This window comes from Sinocyclocheilus anshuiensis, unplaced genomic scaffold (assembly GCF_001515605.1).
Source record: "Sinocyclocheilus anshuiensis isolate Anshui unplaced genomic scaffold, SAMN03320099.WGS_v1.1 scaffold840, whole genome shotgun sequence".
Classification (NCBI taxonomy): Eukaryota; Metazoa; Chordata; class Actinopteri; order Cypriniformes; family Cyprinidae; genus Sinocyclocheilus; species Sinocyclocheilus anshuiensis.
The window spans coordinates 337,641-356,575 of record NW_015552598.1 but is presented as its reverse complement, the minus strand read 5'-3'; the positions used below and the strand labels follow the sequence as shown (position 1 = coordinate 356,575).

Here is an 18,935-nt window from a genome sequence, read left to right as displayed (position 1 = left end):
GACGTGATGAGACTCTAGAAGGGCGGCCATTTTGTGAAGAGACTCTTGTGTGGCGGCCATCTTGCGATGAAGCTCTTCAATGGTGGCCATATTGTAAAGAATCTCCTGAGTAACTAGCATGATGTGAGCAGGCTATTAAAATCCACAAAGTGACATACCTCACAAAAATCGGCCACATACTCCTCTATAGCCCGGCCGCCCTGACGCAGGCAGAGGAGACGTGAAACTGCTGGGTTCATTTTGCTGGGGTCGTGTATTCTGTAACGAGTTAGTCCACTGAAGGTGAGCGTAGTGAAGAACCCAAGTGCAGTTTATTTACAGTGTGATCCAAACATCCAAACAATAATCCGAGACTTGACTTGACATGAACAGACTTGACTTAACTTGACGATGCATGAAACAGACTTGACATGAACAGACTCGACGTGGCATGAACAGACAAGACTCACCGACAGCAGGTTACAACATCAATACATGACGAAGACTATGGGAACATGATGGCTACTTATATCAGAAAAGGAGGGTCACATGACATGAACAAACCAATGGGAAACAAGACACATGACTAAGACAACCAATCAGAACATGACAATGAACAGAGGAACCAATGGCATGAAGACAAGAGGGCAAAGGAAGCATGACACTAACAGCAGAAAACAATTACAAAATAAAAGACATGGGAAAACATGAACATGAAACAAAACCCAAACACCAAACCCCACATTACAGTACGGCACTAAAGTGAGAGCTCATTAAGAAGCCCTAATGACTAGCTTAAATAAGTCATAGTCATTGCATTTCAGCCCATTACATCTTAACTTAAAATGACGAAGCGGCATGTATCCTTTAACTTCCATCACATTCATGTACTAATATAGAACTGAAAGCCACTCAAGGCTGTGTATTACAGAAAATCTGCCAGGGTTAAAGTATGGTGTTAGGTACAACACCACGCCTTTAACCATGGTTAAAAACACAGCAGAGACTGGCTTTCAGTGGCTTTTTCATTTCATAAAACAGTGACAGCTGAAATATGATAAAATCTCTAATGTGCAAAGGATAGTTACATTTAACTGTAGGCTACTTATACTATTTAGCATATTGATATACAAATACATATCTGAGACCTCAAGTGGAAATTCCTCTATTTAGCATTTTTTATTTATTTAATTTATACAATACTATTTAAAAGGTTGGGGTCAGTAAAACAGTCAAACTTTTCTATTAGAAAGAAACTGATACTTTTATTCAGCAGGGATTCATTAAATTGATCCAAAATGGCAGAAAAGACATTTATATAAATGCTGTTCTTTTGATCTTTTGATTTATCCAAGAATCCTTCCACAAAAATATTAAGCCGCACAACTGTTTTCAACATTGATAATAATAAATGTTTCTTGAGCAGCAAATCAGCATATTGATGATTTGGATCATGTGACACTGAAGACTGGAGTAATGATGCTGAAAATTCAGCTTTGCATCACAGGAACTAACTACATTTGAAAATATATTAAAATAGAAAACAGTTGTTTTAAATGATAATAATATTTTACAATATTACTGTTTTTTATTGTATATTTTCAAATAAATGTAGCATTAGTAAACATAAGGGACTTTTTTCAAAAACTTAAAAACAATTTACAGACCCCAAACTTTTGAACAGCATTTTATAATTTTTAAATGACAATTTATCTTAAAATTCAGTGAAAAAAATTAATGAATAATATAATTTGAATAAAAATATCATCTTGAAAGTAAATATGATCATTTTTGTGAAGGAGTTCACAGTCGGTGTTACAAATTTGTTTATTTAGAAATGTAGAGATTTGTAAATATTTCTTGTTGATTTTATGTCAAATGTAGTTCATTTTAATTAATTTTCCTTTAATATCACAATTCTAAAAACTATCATGAACTACTATTTATTTCCTGGTATAAGTAAAATTCTGAAGCCCGGATTTCAATCCAATCAGAATTTAGAGCTTCAACTACTCATATAAAGTGCGAGTGAGAGGTGTAGTACCTGTTGTGGAACGTTCCAGGCCATATAAACGTGGCTCTTGAGCTCATCCATCCACACCTCAGCCACTCTCAAGGCGTTCCTGCGGACGTGAGTTGCCAGGTCCTCTGTGTAGGGCTTGTGGGCACGCTCAATATGAGCTATTCTGGAACAGGGCATGACCTCCACGCTTCCTCCGCACAGCCACACCTGATTACACACATGAATGTCTCGTGTTTTGAATTTGGACAAGGATGAAGAAAAATTAGCTCTCGAAAATGCCCTTTAACATCCATTAGGCAGTCCACAAAAACAGTTCTTGTGAGTCATTAGGGAGTATGTGAGTCATATAACAGAATAACCCACAACACATAAATCAAATCCCCATGAGGAACAAAAAGTACTGTACTTTATTAAAATAAAAGGCTTTGTTGAACAAATAAGCTAAACAATACACTTCAAATCAAGGAGGCTCATTTTCTATAATTATCAACTGTCTGAAGGTTACTAATTTCCTCACAGTGGAGCTCTTTGTTCAAAATAAACTCCTAAATCGGCTCTTCGTTAACAAAACAATATAGGGACTTTTTACCACATGGTAAGGAGAATTTATTTGAAAGCGCTAACAGGCCATATAATTTGTTATTATTCAACATATTTGCCTAAAACGTGGCTGACATTGAGCAATTCAACTCTAAAACAGGCAACATGCACCACGGGATACATATTCTTTAGTCTCTTGTACGAGGCACGAGGAAGAATTTTTCATCCAATACTGTTATCTTTATCACAGTGGAGGTTGTTTGGAATATGGGGGTCACATGACTTGGTTCAAATTTTCTGTGCTTGTTTTGTCAGTTTGATCTAAAGCCCATGTGGCTGGACATTCTGAAAATGTAAAAAGTAGGCATATATTAATCTTACGTTTCTCAGCAAAAAAATGCAATACAACTGTTAGTATTAATTGTGAACATTGTCTTGAGATGTTGATATGTCGTTCGTGTTGTTTTTTATCGCATTTTGAAATATGCGTATCCCCTGAGATACGTTGCCTGATTAGGGTATAAAAAAAAGGATTATCCTCAATATTGACAATGAATGGTGTCAACAAGGTAAATTGTGCCCCCAGTTCTGGTTATTTCATTATTGTGAATTCTGGGGTGGTATGGGGTGGTGTGTGTGTGAGGGGTGGGGTGGGGTGTTTTGAGGGGGTTTGGCGTTCCCCCTTGGTGGTTATGGGGGGTGTAGAAAATACACAGAACATACACAGTAATCACAGAAATCACATAAAATACAAGGGGGAGCCCCTTAATAATAAATCTTTCAGAGGGGTGGGGTGGGGTGTGGATGGGGATTATGAATCGCATCAAGGGGAGCGGATACCCCTCAGTAGAAATCGCATTCTGGGGCCAGGGGCCCTTAGAGAAGAGCCTTATAGGCATTCCTGGTCTCTGGGCCCCCTGTACACAGTCCCCTTTCTGATTATTTTGAGTTTAAAAATTGTGTAAATGTTAATATTTACATGTAAAACTGATAATATTACATTTAGTTGACTAAATCTTTGCATTTTTAACTAGATGTTTTTTTCTTGCAGGGTTTCACACAGCTCATTTTATGGTAGAACAGGGTTGTCCAGCCCTGCTCCTGGAGGGCCACCATCCTGCAGCACTTAGCTCCAAACCTGATCAAACATATCTGAAAAATCTAACAAAAGTCTTCAGGAATACATAAAAAATATATATACATTATATGATTGTTTAGGGATGGAGCTAAACTGTGCAGGACGGTGGACCTCAAGGGGTGCAATTGGCCACCCCTGAGACTGAAGACGGGACAGTTCAGAAATATAAAAATACAAGAAATGTCTGCGTCTCAATTTTAGGAAACTTAGACATGTCATACATGCAGCATATTTTGAATATTACATATTTGTTTGCATCAAATAAATCATAGAATTATTGATGACTTGGGCTGTTTTTATACCCTAACAGGGCAACGTATCCTGGGAGATACAACTCATAAAATCCAAAATATAACAAATATTACAAAAATTCCTTTGAATATGTTTTACTCAAGTCCAGATGATATAAAAAGTGACATGAAATTATTTTTTGCTGATAATTTTCAATGAAAAGGGGTCATATGACGTTGCTAAAAAGAACATTATTTTGTGTATTTGGTGTAATGCAATGTTTTTTCAAGGTTTAAGGTTAAAAAAACACATTATTTTCCACATACCGTACATTATTGTTTCTCCTCTATGCCCCGCCTTTCTGAAACACGTCGATTTTTACAAAGCTAATCGGTCTGAAAAGCGAGGTGTGCTCTGATTGGCCAGCTATCCAGTGCGTTGTGATTGGCCGAATACCTCAAGCTTGTGACGGAAATGTTACGCCCCTTACCATAATTGGAAACACACAGTGTCTCCACGACATGGCGGCGGCAGCAACAATACTACAGCATGAATAAAAGTTACGCCTTCTTTCTTTGCGTTTACATTTGGGTGGTGTTATGCAAATCTTCCCACACAGTGACGTAGACATGTGGGGCGTGTTTAAATGAGGTGTTTTAGGAAGGGGTGGTTTAGTCTTAACTTTTAGAAAGAATATATCTCTGGGTTTGAGACTTTAATCTTTGCGACTTTATGGATCTTATATATGCACGAACAGCTTGTAACACTCCAAAGAGAAAGGAAAACATGAAATCACACCATACAACCTCTTTAACAGCACAGTCACCGCCTGGTGTGTCAGTAAAGATGGGAGAAAAATCACAAAACGCTGCGGTTTTCCTACAGTGGTTTCATGTAATACACGTTCATTCAGTGATTTACCCTCAATTAGCACATTATGCTGCTCAAAAATAGATTTTCTTGGTTTTTCCAACCCACTGCACCCCTGCAGAGTTTTTAAAGCGAGAGTATCTCTGTAGTAAATCTTCACAGGAGATTATATAGGCCACATTCCAGCGTGCTGAACGTCATCCAGACATTCACACCCAAACACTTTCGTTCAGGCCTGGTTTGGTGAAATATGAAGTGCAACATCTGGTTGAGGCATATGTCAGGGTCGTTTCAGTGCAACTGAACTGTATATTTAAAAGCATTCAGTTTGCATTAGACTAACAAATGGTTTCATGAGAACCTGGTGGTGTATTTTCTATCTGATTACTTGTTTGAATGGGAAGGGGGGATCATATTCATTCTGATCTGCTTGTTTGGCAGGCTTTTAACGCTGACACGTTGGGAGGGATTCAACAGGAAGTGGCCAGATGTGTGTTGTTCCTATTTGCCAGGAGAATGATTCATATGCATAATCAATGACAACAATCCCAATGATCCATGACTGAGCCGTCTGTTCTCCCGAAGCACTAAAAAATCATTTGCATACAATACCTGCTGCAGACAGAGATATTCAAACCGTAATCTGTCGCACAGAAGCACATTTCGCAAGCATGAAATGAGAATCAAACCAGCTTTATATTGTCTGGGAGACATTTAAGACTTGGTCGCTTTCCAAAAAACACCACCGAGAGTGATCTACAATGAAAAAATCATTTTATCTGTGTTTTTGTTCGAAATCGAAACATCTAAGCAATAAAATGTACTAAATTTACTTCTTTATTGTTTTAATAATTTAAACCTCACAAAATGTTATAAATAATCTCTAATTGAAATGTATACAAACGATTCTTGTTCTATTCTTAAAACAAAAAAATCGAATAATAATAACAAAATTAACACTGGGGAAAATATTAATTTCATTCCATGTTTTCTGAAAATATCATTATTTTTAATTACTAATATTATAATGCTATAATAATAATAAAAATAATAACAATTATTATTATTAATATATTTTTTCATATAATTTATCATGAAATATGTTTTCCACCCAGCATTATTATTATTATTATTATTATTAATACTAAATAAAAAAAATATATTTAATTTTTGTAAGGACATTTAGATATTTTTACTGGAAAAAGGGATATATAAAATATAAAAATATAAAATATTGATGAGGAAAATATTTTTGGCGCATCAATTTTACTATGATGCATCATTTGTATAGGGCTCTCAATTTTATTTAACGGTCCCCTACCTTGACCGAATTAACCACCAATAAGTATGTCACCAAAGGGGCATTACTGACAAAGTCATTATTCTTTACCTGGAACCACAACAGATTGCAAATAAACCAAGCTGACATCTGACATGATCAAAGACAGTTTTCATTCTCCATCACTGATAAGCAAAGCCCTTTAGCGAGAGCTAAAAATAGAAGAGCACAGATGTGTTGACCTTTTATTGAGCATGTACCCTCTTTCAAAGCGAAAAATAGCTCCCGTCAACACAATGTCAATGAGGGTCAGCAAAACGGGAAATTTTCTTTTGCGACAGTGCCTCCAGCGTGAGTTTGACTGACAAGGTGCAATCTTACAAAACTGTCCATCAAAATATCTGCAAAAAATAACTGCAGTATAGAAGTTACATTACAAAAAAGCAATTTCTTAATCATGATGATGATGATGATTATTATATTACATTATTATAGCATCATAATATTTAAAATAGCCTCTGAATATAATCTCTGAAAACAAGGCTTAAAAATTAGATGCAAGATGCTTCTCAATTCATTTGATCTGTTTTAGGTATTTTCACTGGCAACAAGATAAAACACTGATTAAAAAATAATTTTTTCAGTGACCTAAATAGACTAAAAACGCAAGACTCACATTTAAGATCTTGTCATCAAAAAATACCACGAAAATGTAAAATATCTACAATGCAAATATCAATCAACAGATCAATCAGTCTCGTTGGATTTAATTTTTTTGTTGTTGCAAAAATACTTAAACATCTAAGAAATAAAATTTACTAGAAAAATAGTCATTTATTGTATATAAAATGTATAACACGTAAATAAAAAAATATATGTATCAATAAAATGTATTGTTTTTTAGGTATTTTCACTCTAATAATACAATACATTTTTTTTTTTTGCAGAGCATATAGTTTCTGTTGACTAAAAATGCAACCAAATCACAATGAAAATGTATCTTAATATAATGCCTGAGCTACAGACCTCCAAAACGCTGCTGCAGAAAGATGGACAAACTTTGTGCTTTGTTTTCTTCCTTTTTTGGCAACATCTGCAGGATTGCAACATTTGTGCGATGTGAGGGGCACAAAGGAGCTCAGAAGATGAGAGTGTGGAATTAGGCAGTAGAGACACAGCTGTGTGAACAGATGTTGAGGGCCATTATCTCCACGAAGTACCAAATCCCACCACACACATGGTGCCTGCCACTTCCTGAGACATTTTCATTTCCTCTCTCCTCACTGAGGCCCTTAGTGATGAAACAGAAAAAAATCTGTGCGTGTAATGGAGGGTTTGATCTGCTCGGTATTGTCAAGGTGCACCCTGCGTGGAGTGATTGCAACTTTGCTAGGCCAAATCACAGTGAGAGCAAGTGACTGTGTATCTGCTGTGGCGAGCTCCATTCACAGCCTGGGCTTGAATTCTGGCTGTGGAGGCTAATTACAGGGCTGCTGGGTCTGATGGGAGTCGGCAGAGGTCTTGATGGGGCTCTGTACATGTGTAATAGTGAGAGGTTAGGACCCCGCCAGTTTGGAGCGAGAAGTATGTTTGGCAGGTTATCATTAGCGAGGTGCAGAGAGCTCTACTTTAATTGTGTGCGATGACACACACACACACACACACACACAGGTCTATCTGTAACCAGAGGCTGCAAACCTCCACATATCCATCTGCCCTCAAAGAACAACCTGCATAAAGCATCTTTTCATCAAATGAAACAGCATTATTCATTGACGCGCGTCTGCTCATCTGTTTAAACTCCAGACATCCTGTCTCCTGCTGCACTTTCAAAACTCTCGTCGGCAGTATGAATATCTCTTACCCTGATCCCCAGCTCCACGTTTTCGCCTCCATAAACTTCCATCCCTTCATCCAGCAGACCAATCTCCTCAAAATACTCCCGATCCACTACAAAGCAGCCGATCAGAGCGGGGCTCCTGTTGAGAGAGAGGAGATACACATGGCAACAATGAGGTTAAATGACTTACAAGAATGTATTTTACTACATTAATAATATTGTATACAGGCTGAGACAGTTTCTTGAGTCATTGAACACAAAGGACACAAGTTATTAAGCAGGCAAGGAGACTGATTTGTATCTGTCAGGGCTCTAAACTACGACTGAAATAGTCGCAAATGTGACAAAAAGTACACATTTGCAAGAATAATTTACAGCACTTACAATACAACAGTGTGTCACCCCATGGCTCTTTTTTTTTATATATATATATTTTTTGGCATGTTTTGCCTTTACAAGGCTATCGGCGCAGACATCAAATGATTCTCAAGAACTGCTTCTATTTAAAGGAGTCACTCAAAAAGTTTAATGTATCAATCATAAACTCGTTTGTGAATGCAGTAAAGATATCTTTTCGCGAAGTGGAGGTTACTTCCTAAGTGTGCCCGTGTTTCCTGCACTTGAAATGAACACATCACAAGCTGGAATGTCTGATTTGCTGCCAAATGATTCTTAGGAAACAGTTCTTTTTAAGTGAGTCAATCAAAAATATTCATGAATCAGTCTCAAACTTGCTTGTGAATGATCTTTACACAATGTGGTGTTAGTTACTTGCTAAGTCAGTTTGGACTGCATGCTGGTTATTCCAGCACATGAAAATGAACAAACTGCAAACCATCAAATGATTATTAAGAAATTATTCTTTTTCAGTGAGTCAATCAAAAAGATTAATAAATCAGCCTTGAACTTGCCTGTGAATGCGGTTTCATCAGATATTATCTCACAATGTGGCGTTAGTTCCTTACTAACTTTTAGTTAGGGCTGAACGATTAATTGCATTTGCGATAATATCGCGATATGAAAAAAACACAATTTTTCAATCGCAGAGGCTGCGATTACACTTGGTCACATGACACGCGAGAGTAAAGAGGTGTTTTCGACTTGAAGATCAGATCGGTGTATGACATCAAAGTATGGCGTACTACTGTGATTGTAGTCGTTAAATAAAAATGTCATTCATATAAATTCATGCATCACCTAATTTCATCATAACATATAGGCCTGGCCTACAGAAAAGAACATTTATGTTTAATCTATCTAATAGTGTGTTGGTCATACTATACAATGATATAGCTTGTCTTTGTTGAATAATACAGAACATAAAGAGCTTTAAAAAATAATTGCATATTAAATCGCAATCGCAATATTGGTAAAAAAAAATCGCAATTAGATTATTTTCCAAAATCGTTCAGCCCTACTTTTAGTTAGTTTAAATTGTGCGTCTGTGTTTCCTGCACTCAACATCGAACACATCACAGGTTGGAATGTCTGATTTGCTGCCAAATGATTCTTAAGAAACAGTTCTTTTTAAGTGAGTAAATCAAAAAGATTCATGAATCAGTCTCAAACTTGTTTATGAATGCAGCTTCATCAGCTATCTTTACACAATGTTGTGTTAGTAAATGCCTAAGTCAGATTAGATTACGCGCCGGTTTTTCCTGCTCATGTCAACGAACACACTGCAAACCAAAGTGTCCAATTCACTGTCAAATGATTCTCAAGAATCAGTTTTTTTAAGTCAGTCTTGAACTGAGCTAGCGATTTGAATCAGACTCACTCAGAGCCATTCACAACTGACTCCCTCACTGAACCATGAGTCAGTGTACGGTTATGCCTTAATCGAAATGAACCAGGAACTGTTACTGTGATGTATATTTCAAGTTTAAGACCTGCATATGTCCTATGTGTTATCCCACACAGTAATATTCCAACATGTAATTAAATATATCTATTCATGTTAATTAATAATGGTCATCGAAAAAAGCATTCAGATATTTTACAAAAAATATTTTTGGTTATTGCTTAGCATATGTAGTTCACTCTAAGGGAATTCTGTATTTGTCTTTGTGTTTTTTGTAAAACCACTGAGCTGATGCTGGTCATATCTTGCGTGATTACCTGATTGGTGCAGTTTGATTGTTCTGCGTCCACCAGGATTTGGGAGGGTTTATATAGCGGCACCAAAGTTCCCAGTCGAACCCTTGAGCAGAGAGGGGGTACTCTTCGATCTCAAACGTGTCGTATTTGATGTTGTCGAATGACGGCGAGATGACCCGGGTTCTGTCCTCTTTGATTCTGTGAAGGATTGGTTCAGCCCTTGGATCAATACAAATAGAACATGCTTTAAGTTCACGGGCAGTAGTTTTTGGATGGATCTATCTAATTTGTCTCTTGAGAGCTCCGAAAACCCAGAGTACAATGTCTAATGCAGTCCCTCCCAAGCGAAAGGCGATTTCACACTTGATTATTAAAGCTGATTGTAGTTTTCACATTGGCGGGCAATGACTTCTCAGAACCCATCGATCTAAAACTTAAAATGTCATTGTGGGAGATAACACTACTTTAAAAGACCATCTCAAAGTTGTGAAGACAAGCATTAGCGCTGCATTTGATCTTGGAAAGTAGCCTCAGGCTAGCTAAAAGCTGTGCTATCCACTCTGTAAAAACTGCATCGAACCCTAGAGAAACTTCCAGATGCATCCATGAACTGATAGAACGCAGCATGAATTGAGAGCAGGAATAAGCTGACGTGCACTCCATCCAAGCCCTTTAGAGGTGTTTTTCGACATGTTGCACAGAGAATAATTAACAGGTATGTAAGTTGACAGCTGTGCCTAGCACAGCAATTGCAGCAGACTGCTCATATTCCTGCCCTCACACCCACAGGGAAGAACACACATTTCCATCCACATGTACTGTTACACTGGCTTAACATGTCATTTGCTAAGCACGCAGGGTATTTGAATTCATTTGTACTGGGGTCAAAAGAGCAATGAAGGGAAAAGTTACAGCACTCCATACAAACAATGAGCAAAAACAACATCACGCAGAAGACCTACTTACACCAAATCTGCATTCTCAGCATGAAAAAGGCAGCACAGCTAGATTTTAAATGAAATGACGCATGTCTATGAGCTTCTCTGCAGTAATAGTTTTTTATTTGGAGGCTAGATCGATTTTCTATTTGTTTGAATGTCTAAACGGAAAATGGCATTTTCAGAAAACTCTGCAAATAGTTGTTGCAAAATTTTATGAATATTTCGCATTCCCATGCTGTTTAATACTATCAAATAGGCCGTAACAGGACATACAAATGAGAATTCTTCAGAACCTTGGGTCTTATTCATGAAACACATGCAAATTGTTCCGTGTAAATTGTTCATAAAACCATTTTACCGCACTGAATACTGTCTTTTTCAATTCAATGTGGCAATTTGTATAAGAATGGCTTTACAAACAATTTACACTACTTTTCTTTTGCAGAAATGTTTCAAGAACAAATGCCCTTGTTTCCAGTCTTCTATTCAATTGCTTCAACTTGAATAGCAGTATTCTAATTCATAATAAACATAAAAATTTATTCTCTGTTATAAATAAGGTACAATATAGAGAAGATAGAGGGTAATTGCAACATTTTATTTTCGTTCATAACTCACATTCTATTAGAAATCTACCTACCGTCATTTAGTATAATAAAAATAAATATATGCCAACAGTATATATAGAAGTAAATCAGAATATATAGAGGTAAATCAGAATATATAGTTATAATTCTGAATATATAGAAGTAAATTAGAATATTCAGAGGTAAATCAGAATGGTGACCGTGATTTCACCAAGTACAACATGTTCCTGGATCAACATCCTTGTTGATCCTGGAACAACATTCCAATTAACCAATCAGAATTTAGGGATAACTTTTCAGGAAACATCTGTTTTAGGCTTACGATCAGGGTTAGGTGCTTCTACACCCTTATTAATCAGCTATCATTCCACGCTGATTTTAGAAATATATTATGGGTAGGGTTAGGTTTAGGGGTAGGAATTGGGTTTAGTCTATATTTTTGGACAGTAATGTTGATCCAGGATCAACAAAAGATGTTGATCCAGGAACATGTCTTACTTGGCAAAATCACGGCGACCAAATCAGAATATATAGTTAGAATTCTGAACATATAGAAGTAAATCAGAATATATAGTGGTAAATCAGAATATATATAAGTAAATCAGAATATATATTTAGAAATCTGAATATATAAATGTAAATCAGAATATATAGTTATAAATTTGGCTATATAAATGTAAATCCAAATATACAGTTATAAGTCTGAATATACAGATACAAATTGTAATATAAAAATGTAAATCATGAATATATAGAAGTAAATCTGAAGTTTTAAGTCTGAATATATAAATGTAAATTTTGAATATGCACTTATAATTCTGAAAATATACATGAAAGTTGCAATATACTGTATATACATTAGTGCTGTCAAACGATTAATTGCGATTAATCGCATCCAAAATATAATTTTTGGTTTACATAATATGTGTGAGTATTGTGTATATTTATTATGTGTATATAAATACACACACATATATTATGTAAACAACAACTTTTATTTTGGATGCGATTAATCATTTGACAGCACTAATATACATACAAGCCTGAATATATAGACAAAAAACTGAATATATAAAAGCAAATCATGAATATATGTATAGTTGCAATATAGTCTGAATATAATTCAGTTAATCTGAATATATAATTAAAGGTCTGATTAAATAGAATTAAATCCAAAAATATAGTTACATAAATGTAAATTGTGAATATATAGTTATTATTCTGACTATATAATTGACCCTTTGCAAAGACCCGCCCTCCTTAGTTACTGTTGCTATCTCCGACAAACAATGCTGCTCTCACACTACACATCATGTTCTCACACAGTGAAAAATACATCGCAGAGCAAAGAGGAAACTGACAACACACCAACAGACAACACAGAGTAGGTTACTTCTGGTATGAAACAAGGTCTCAGGACTCTCAGATTTCAAATTTTGTCATTTTTAAAGAAATTCAAACAATAAATACAGTTTTGTGGCTCTTTCATGATTGCTGTATTGCCTCGGTTCAAGCGGCACGTGAACCGATCGTATTTTTCATATTTACTTAAAGCACAAAATGAACATCAGAACGTATTTTATTTCAACCGCGGAACACACCATTTTTAAGTTTAAGTCCACTGAAGTTAATCCACTCTCCTGTCTGTTTTGTGGTTGGGAAATAGCTGTGGCTCCTGGACATGCGCGTTTTTTGTCACGTTGTACAACAATAATTACTGTTTTTGCATTATTGTTTATGGTTGGGGTAGGTGTAGGCGTTAATAAAACACAATCTAATAGGTAAAAAAATTTCATTTATTGTTAGCTTCCGGCTGTAGCTGTCGGACAAGATGGTGGATTCGGCATTATGATTGGTCAGATCGCCTGTCAATCAAGCTCTTTGTGAATGGTCAATTGTAAATCAGAATGTAGTCTTGAGTCATTTTTAAATATTTTCGCATAAATAAGCATAGTTTGAAATAACGAGTTTAAAGTTGATCGCGCGTCTCCAGTGAAGCTGAACTCTCCTCCTGTCCGGATTCAATTCGCACGGATCGACTGTCACGCAGAGCACACGCGATCAGGCAATATACAAATGCACACTTCACAAGATCTTACAGCTGGATTCGACTAAGTCTGCAAGGTTTGTGAAATTAAATGTTCATTAGTCATTTAAAGGTTTGTTTAAATGATATGCGTATTTGCTGAATGCTGACGGCAAACGAGAAAGCATTATGTCTGCCTTTCTGTTACTAATAATATAAAAGCAATCGTTATAATACTTTTTGTATACCTTTTAATTAATTTGTTCAACAGTTCTATCTGATTATTAAACAGACTTCTACCTGTATTAGGCAGAACTGTTAAACGACGACAACAAACAATGAAGAGGGAGAATTTGAGCACTGTGTGCTCTGGCGCTGCCGTTCTCAGCGCCGTCAAAATAAAAGTCCCGCCTCAAACACATCGGCCAGGCAGAAAAACTTATCGGCCGATATTTAAAAAATGCCAAATATCGGCCGATATATCGGCCTTGGCGATATATCGGTCGACCACTAATCAAAACTTTACAGAACATAAGTAAAAACCTACTAGCACTTTTACGTTCAGTACTGGCAGCAAAATGACTTAAAATTCAAGTGTCACTGACCATCCAACGCTGAACTCCACATGGGCATCAAACAGGGCCACGACGGGAGCGGTTGCAGCCCTCCAGCCGCTGACCCGAGAGCGAATCAAACCCTCCTGCTTGTTATGCCGAACCACTTTAATGAAGTCGGGCCGCTGCTGGTTGGTCTCGTCCACAAACCTCTGCAGGTTTTCTGACAGTTCAGCTTTGAGTGAAGTGAACGAAAGAGGGATTAGTTGAAAAGAGTCTCTTTATGCAATATAAAATTCATACCTGATACCAGCTGTTTGCTAAATCACCCTGCTGGCCTGGTGAGAAAGTTTCAGTACTCACCAGAAATGAAGCGGGGAGACCCTAGTGACACGTGTACCTGACTTTTATTACATTCTAATCAAAATTTGTTTATATAGACTCCCCCTTCGAACTCTCAGGGAGTTACTAACATGAACTGAAATGCTGAGAACATCAGACACTAATATTTGCCAGCGGTCTGTGATATCTGGAGCCTCTACCGCTGTCTGCTGGTGATTACTCCCCTCCCATCTGTCTCCTGTGCTGTTTGTTTTTATTAGGGAGAAAGCCATCATCCTGTCTCAACATAGCAACCAGATGGTGTGACGTGGGGCCACTGTCAATCTGTGGGAGAATGAAACGTCCAAACCTCTGCACCTCATGTTAACCGCACTGCCCCCTTACTATATCCCACACACGCCGAGTAAAAGGTCACTGTAGCATAACCGCTGTGAAGTCATTATTCTGGAAAAACCAAATACTCTAGAGGTGACTGAGAGCAAATAAAAACTTTTGCTTCTGATCGGCCTGAGATGAACCCACCTCAGTAGTGTACTTTACTGCACAGAGCCGGTAGTTATCTGCAGAAAACAGTCAGTCTTAAGCCCAGTCTACACAGGGGTTTTCAAACATTTTGATGTCAAGGACCAACAAATGCGTTTATCCCAGAGCAGGGACACAATATTTTATTATATTTCAGTGTATACAGACCTATTTATAAAAAAATAATGACACTATATTTAAATATCTGTCTTACTTTTGTCAGTTTTGTTATAAAACCGAAGGAAACTATTAAATAAATTTTTAATTATTTAAATAATTAATTTAAAGTAATTTAATTTAATTAATTAAAATTAATTAATCTTTAAAATATTTATTTATTGGTTTTAAGTTTAAGTAAAAGTGTATTGTACTTATTTTATATTATAATATATTAATAAAATATTAAGCAGAATATTACTATACATTATTTGTTGTTTTTAAACATTTATTTTTAATTGATCATTTTTATTGCATTGACAGTGTATTTTATATATAAAAATATTACAATAATATTAAATTAAATATCTGTAAAATCATTGTTATTAATAACAAACTATATTTATTACTGACTGACAGTGTGTGTTAAATATTTGATATTATTATATAATAAAATATGATATATTACTAACAACTTTTATGCATTATTGATATTTTTAATATAATTTTTTTATTACCTTTCTTACATTACATTGTATCTTATATATTTATTATTACATAACATTAAAATATTATCTGTAAAATATAAATATTAACAAAATAATTAATAAAATCTTTAACACTTTATTTTGTATTTTTACCTTAAGGATTACAATTAATTATATATTATATATAAGTTATATTTAATATTATTAATTATTAATATATTATCACAATATTTAATCTGTAAAATATTAATATTATCAACAATGATTTATTATGCATATATTTAAAATATTTTTGTAAAAAATATATTTGACATCCTTTTCTACTACTACTACAATTAATGTGAACAGAAAAAGTACTGTAATTCAAATAAAATGATGTATTAAAAACTCCAATGTTAAATTCGACAGGTGAGAACAAACTCCTTATGGACATGACAATATGTAAAAAGAAGAACTTAGAAATAAACATAAATGAATTTTACAGAAAGGCAGCTGTGGATTAAGCTAACAAACCCAGTTATACTGTACTGTACATGATACACTGTATGTACTAATGGCACAATTATTATTTCATTTATTTATTTATTTTAATTTTTATTTTATTGCCAGGCAATGCTTGGACTAATATAAAGAATATTATGTATTTGCACAAATGTAAATATTAGCCAAAGCAGAATATATGGAAGCATACTACAAAACATCTACAAGAAACATTACACCATCTGGGCACCTTTCAGACACTATGATTTTTCACACATCTCACATACCATTTAGGACAGATAATATGCAAAATGGTAGTAAATTTCTCTTCAGAAAAAGAATTTGCTTGATTAAACTGACTCCTTCTAGACCAGAATGTTTGTGAGAGAAATGACTCTCTTCTGATGCCAAAGCATAAAACATTTAGTTGTGCATACGGGAAGTTAAAACACCCTATGTTTCAGTTGCCTGTAGATCCACTTTTAGTGGATTAAGTAATAATTTTCTGTATGACTTTATCAGTCTCTCACATCGTTCTGGAGGAATTTTGTCCCACTCTTCTTTACAACGTTGCTCCAGTTTATCGAGGTTTGAGGGCATTTGTTTACGCACAGCTCTCACCACATGATTTCAGTCAGGATGAGGTCTGGACTTTGACTGGGCTATCGCAGAAGCTTGATTCTTTTCTTTTCAGCCGTTCTGCTGGTGTGCTTGGGATCATTGTCCTGTTGCATCACCCAATCTTGGCCAAGCTTTAGCCATTGGACGGATGTCCTCACATGACTCTAGAATACTTTGGGGTTTGTGCTGATATGCTTGTTAGGTTTTCACCAAACGTGCTGCTGTGCATTATGGCCAGACATCTCCACCTTGGTCTCATCTGTTCAAAAGACATTGTTCTAGAAGTCTTATACATTGTTCTAGAAGTCTTATGGTTTGTTTAGATGCAACTTTGCAAACCTAAACCGTGCTGCCATGCTTTTTTAGATAGAAGAGGTTTTTTTTCTGGCAAGCCTTCCAAACATGCCATACTTGTCCCATATTTTTCTAGTTGTACTGTCATGAACTTTATCATTTCACATGTTAGCTGAGGCCTGTAGAGTCTGCGGTGTAGTTCTTGGGTTGTCTGCCATTTCTCTGAATCTTGGGGTGAATTTACTGAGACATCCACTCCTGGGAGGATTGGTGTCTGTTTTGAATGTCTTCCACTTGTGAATAATCTTCCTCACTGTAGAATGAAGGACTTCAAATTGTTTGAAATTGCCGTGTCACTCTTCCCAGATTGATGGCAGCAACCGTGAAAGATTTGCTTTATGCAATGTGTGATGGTTGCCTCAGATCATGGTGCAGACACAGGTCAGGGCAACGCTTCTGTGGTATTTACATGTTTCCACAGATGCGTTTTTTTTTTTAGATAGATAGATAGATAGATAGATAGACAGATAGTTAGATATAGATATACAGTATATAGTAATATACAGTTTGTATTGTCATATTAAATTGTAAAAATGTAAAAGTAAATATGCATTTATTCTTGAATTATTATTAAATTTTCTTCAACAATCGCATGATATAAAATACATTTTAAAAAATTATAAATTATTTTATTGTTTGAGGCTTTTTTGACACACTATTGTGTGCAGGAGACTATTTAAAAAAAATTTTAACAAAAAAAAAAACTGATGATTTATGAAGACATTCCCCTATCTAATCTTCTTCTAAGCGATTCCTTTTGTTCACTGTGACCATGATGATAAAGGAAAATCGATGTTTGTAAAAGAACAAAGGCTGTGTATATATATGCTAATAAGAGGGAGAGACGAGAAGGTGGTGAGTAGTGAGTGATTGTTTCACCCGTCGGGCCTGAGGTCTGGGATGGCTCTGTCTAGAGAGAGTCTGTCGCTGAGGTAGCCGTTGTAACCGTAGTACTGGAACTTTTTCAGAGCCACCTTGCGGCTCTCTGGGCCGAGGTCATGACCCCAGTGTGCAAAAAGAGAGTCTGAGAGGGTCTGGTCAGCTGTGTCTTCCCCATCTTTCAACGGTTTCTCTGGAAGTTCAGACGAAAAGAACAATGTTAGCAGTGTTAGCGTTGGCTCAAGGGCTTCTGGGTAAACATGGTCATCACGTCTTTAACATAAACTCATTTTCACTCATGTTGAGTTAGAGAAAACAAATAATGTAGAAATACATTATACACACTGTATACATACACACTGAATATAATTTATAAACAATATAATAACAATAATTACTAATTATTAGTAATAATTATCACTGTTATTATTATTACTTCTAATATTGTTATTGTTTAACAACAATAATAAATAGTGCTATGAAGTTGATTAATTGCAATTAATCGCATCCAAAATAAAAGTGTGTTTACAAAATAAATGTATGTGTACTCCGTATATTTATATATACACTACCAGTCAAAAGTTTGGGATCGGTAAGACTTGTAATGTTTTTTAAAGAAGACTCTTCTGCTCATCAAGGCTGCATTTATTTGATAAAAAATACAGAAAAAAACCCAGTAATCTTGCAAAATGTTATTACAATATAAAATAATGGTTTCTATTTTAATATCCTTTAAAATATAATTTATTCCTGTGATCAGCATATTAGAATGATTTCTGAAGGATCATGTGACACTTTAGACTGGAGTAAGGATGCTGAAAATTCAGCATTGCATCACAGGAATAAGTTAGATTTTAACTGATTAAAATAGAAAAACGTTATTTTACATCATAATAATATTTCACAATATTATATTTTTTCCTGTATTTTTGATCAAATAAATGCAGCCTTGATGAGCAGTAGAAACTCCTGTAAAAACATTAAAAAT

At 35.5% G+C, this 18,935-nt stretch overlaps 1 protein-coding gene across 1 annotated transcript in view; it reads right to left on the bottom strand.

Moving 5' to 3' along the window:
* The window catches only part of galnt18a (UDP-N-acetyl-alpha-D-galactosamine:polypeptide N-acetylgalactosaminyltransferase 18a), a 68,450-nt gene that overhangs the window by 18,635 nt on the left and 30,880 nt on the right, over positions 1-18,935 (bottom strand). Inside the window, exons 2-6 of the mRNA XM_016456664.1 lie at positions 17,948-18,140; positions 14,157-14,384; positions 10,019-10,216; positions 7,925-8,039; positions 2,024-2,209 (exon numbers count right to left, since the gene is read on the bottom strand). Of these exons, the coding sequence (XP_016312150.1) occupies positions 2,024-2,209; positions 7,925-8,039; positions 10,019-10,216; positions 14,157-14,384; positions 17,948-18,140 (920 nt within the window). The remainder of the gene's footprint in view (positions 1-2,023; positions 2,210-7,924; positions 8,040-10,018; positions 10,217-14,156; positions 14,385-17,947; positions 18,141-18,935) is intronic.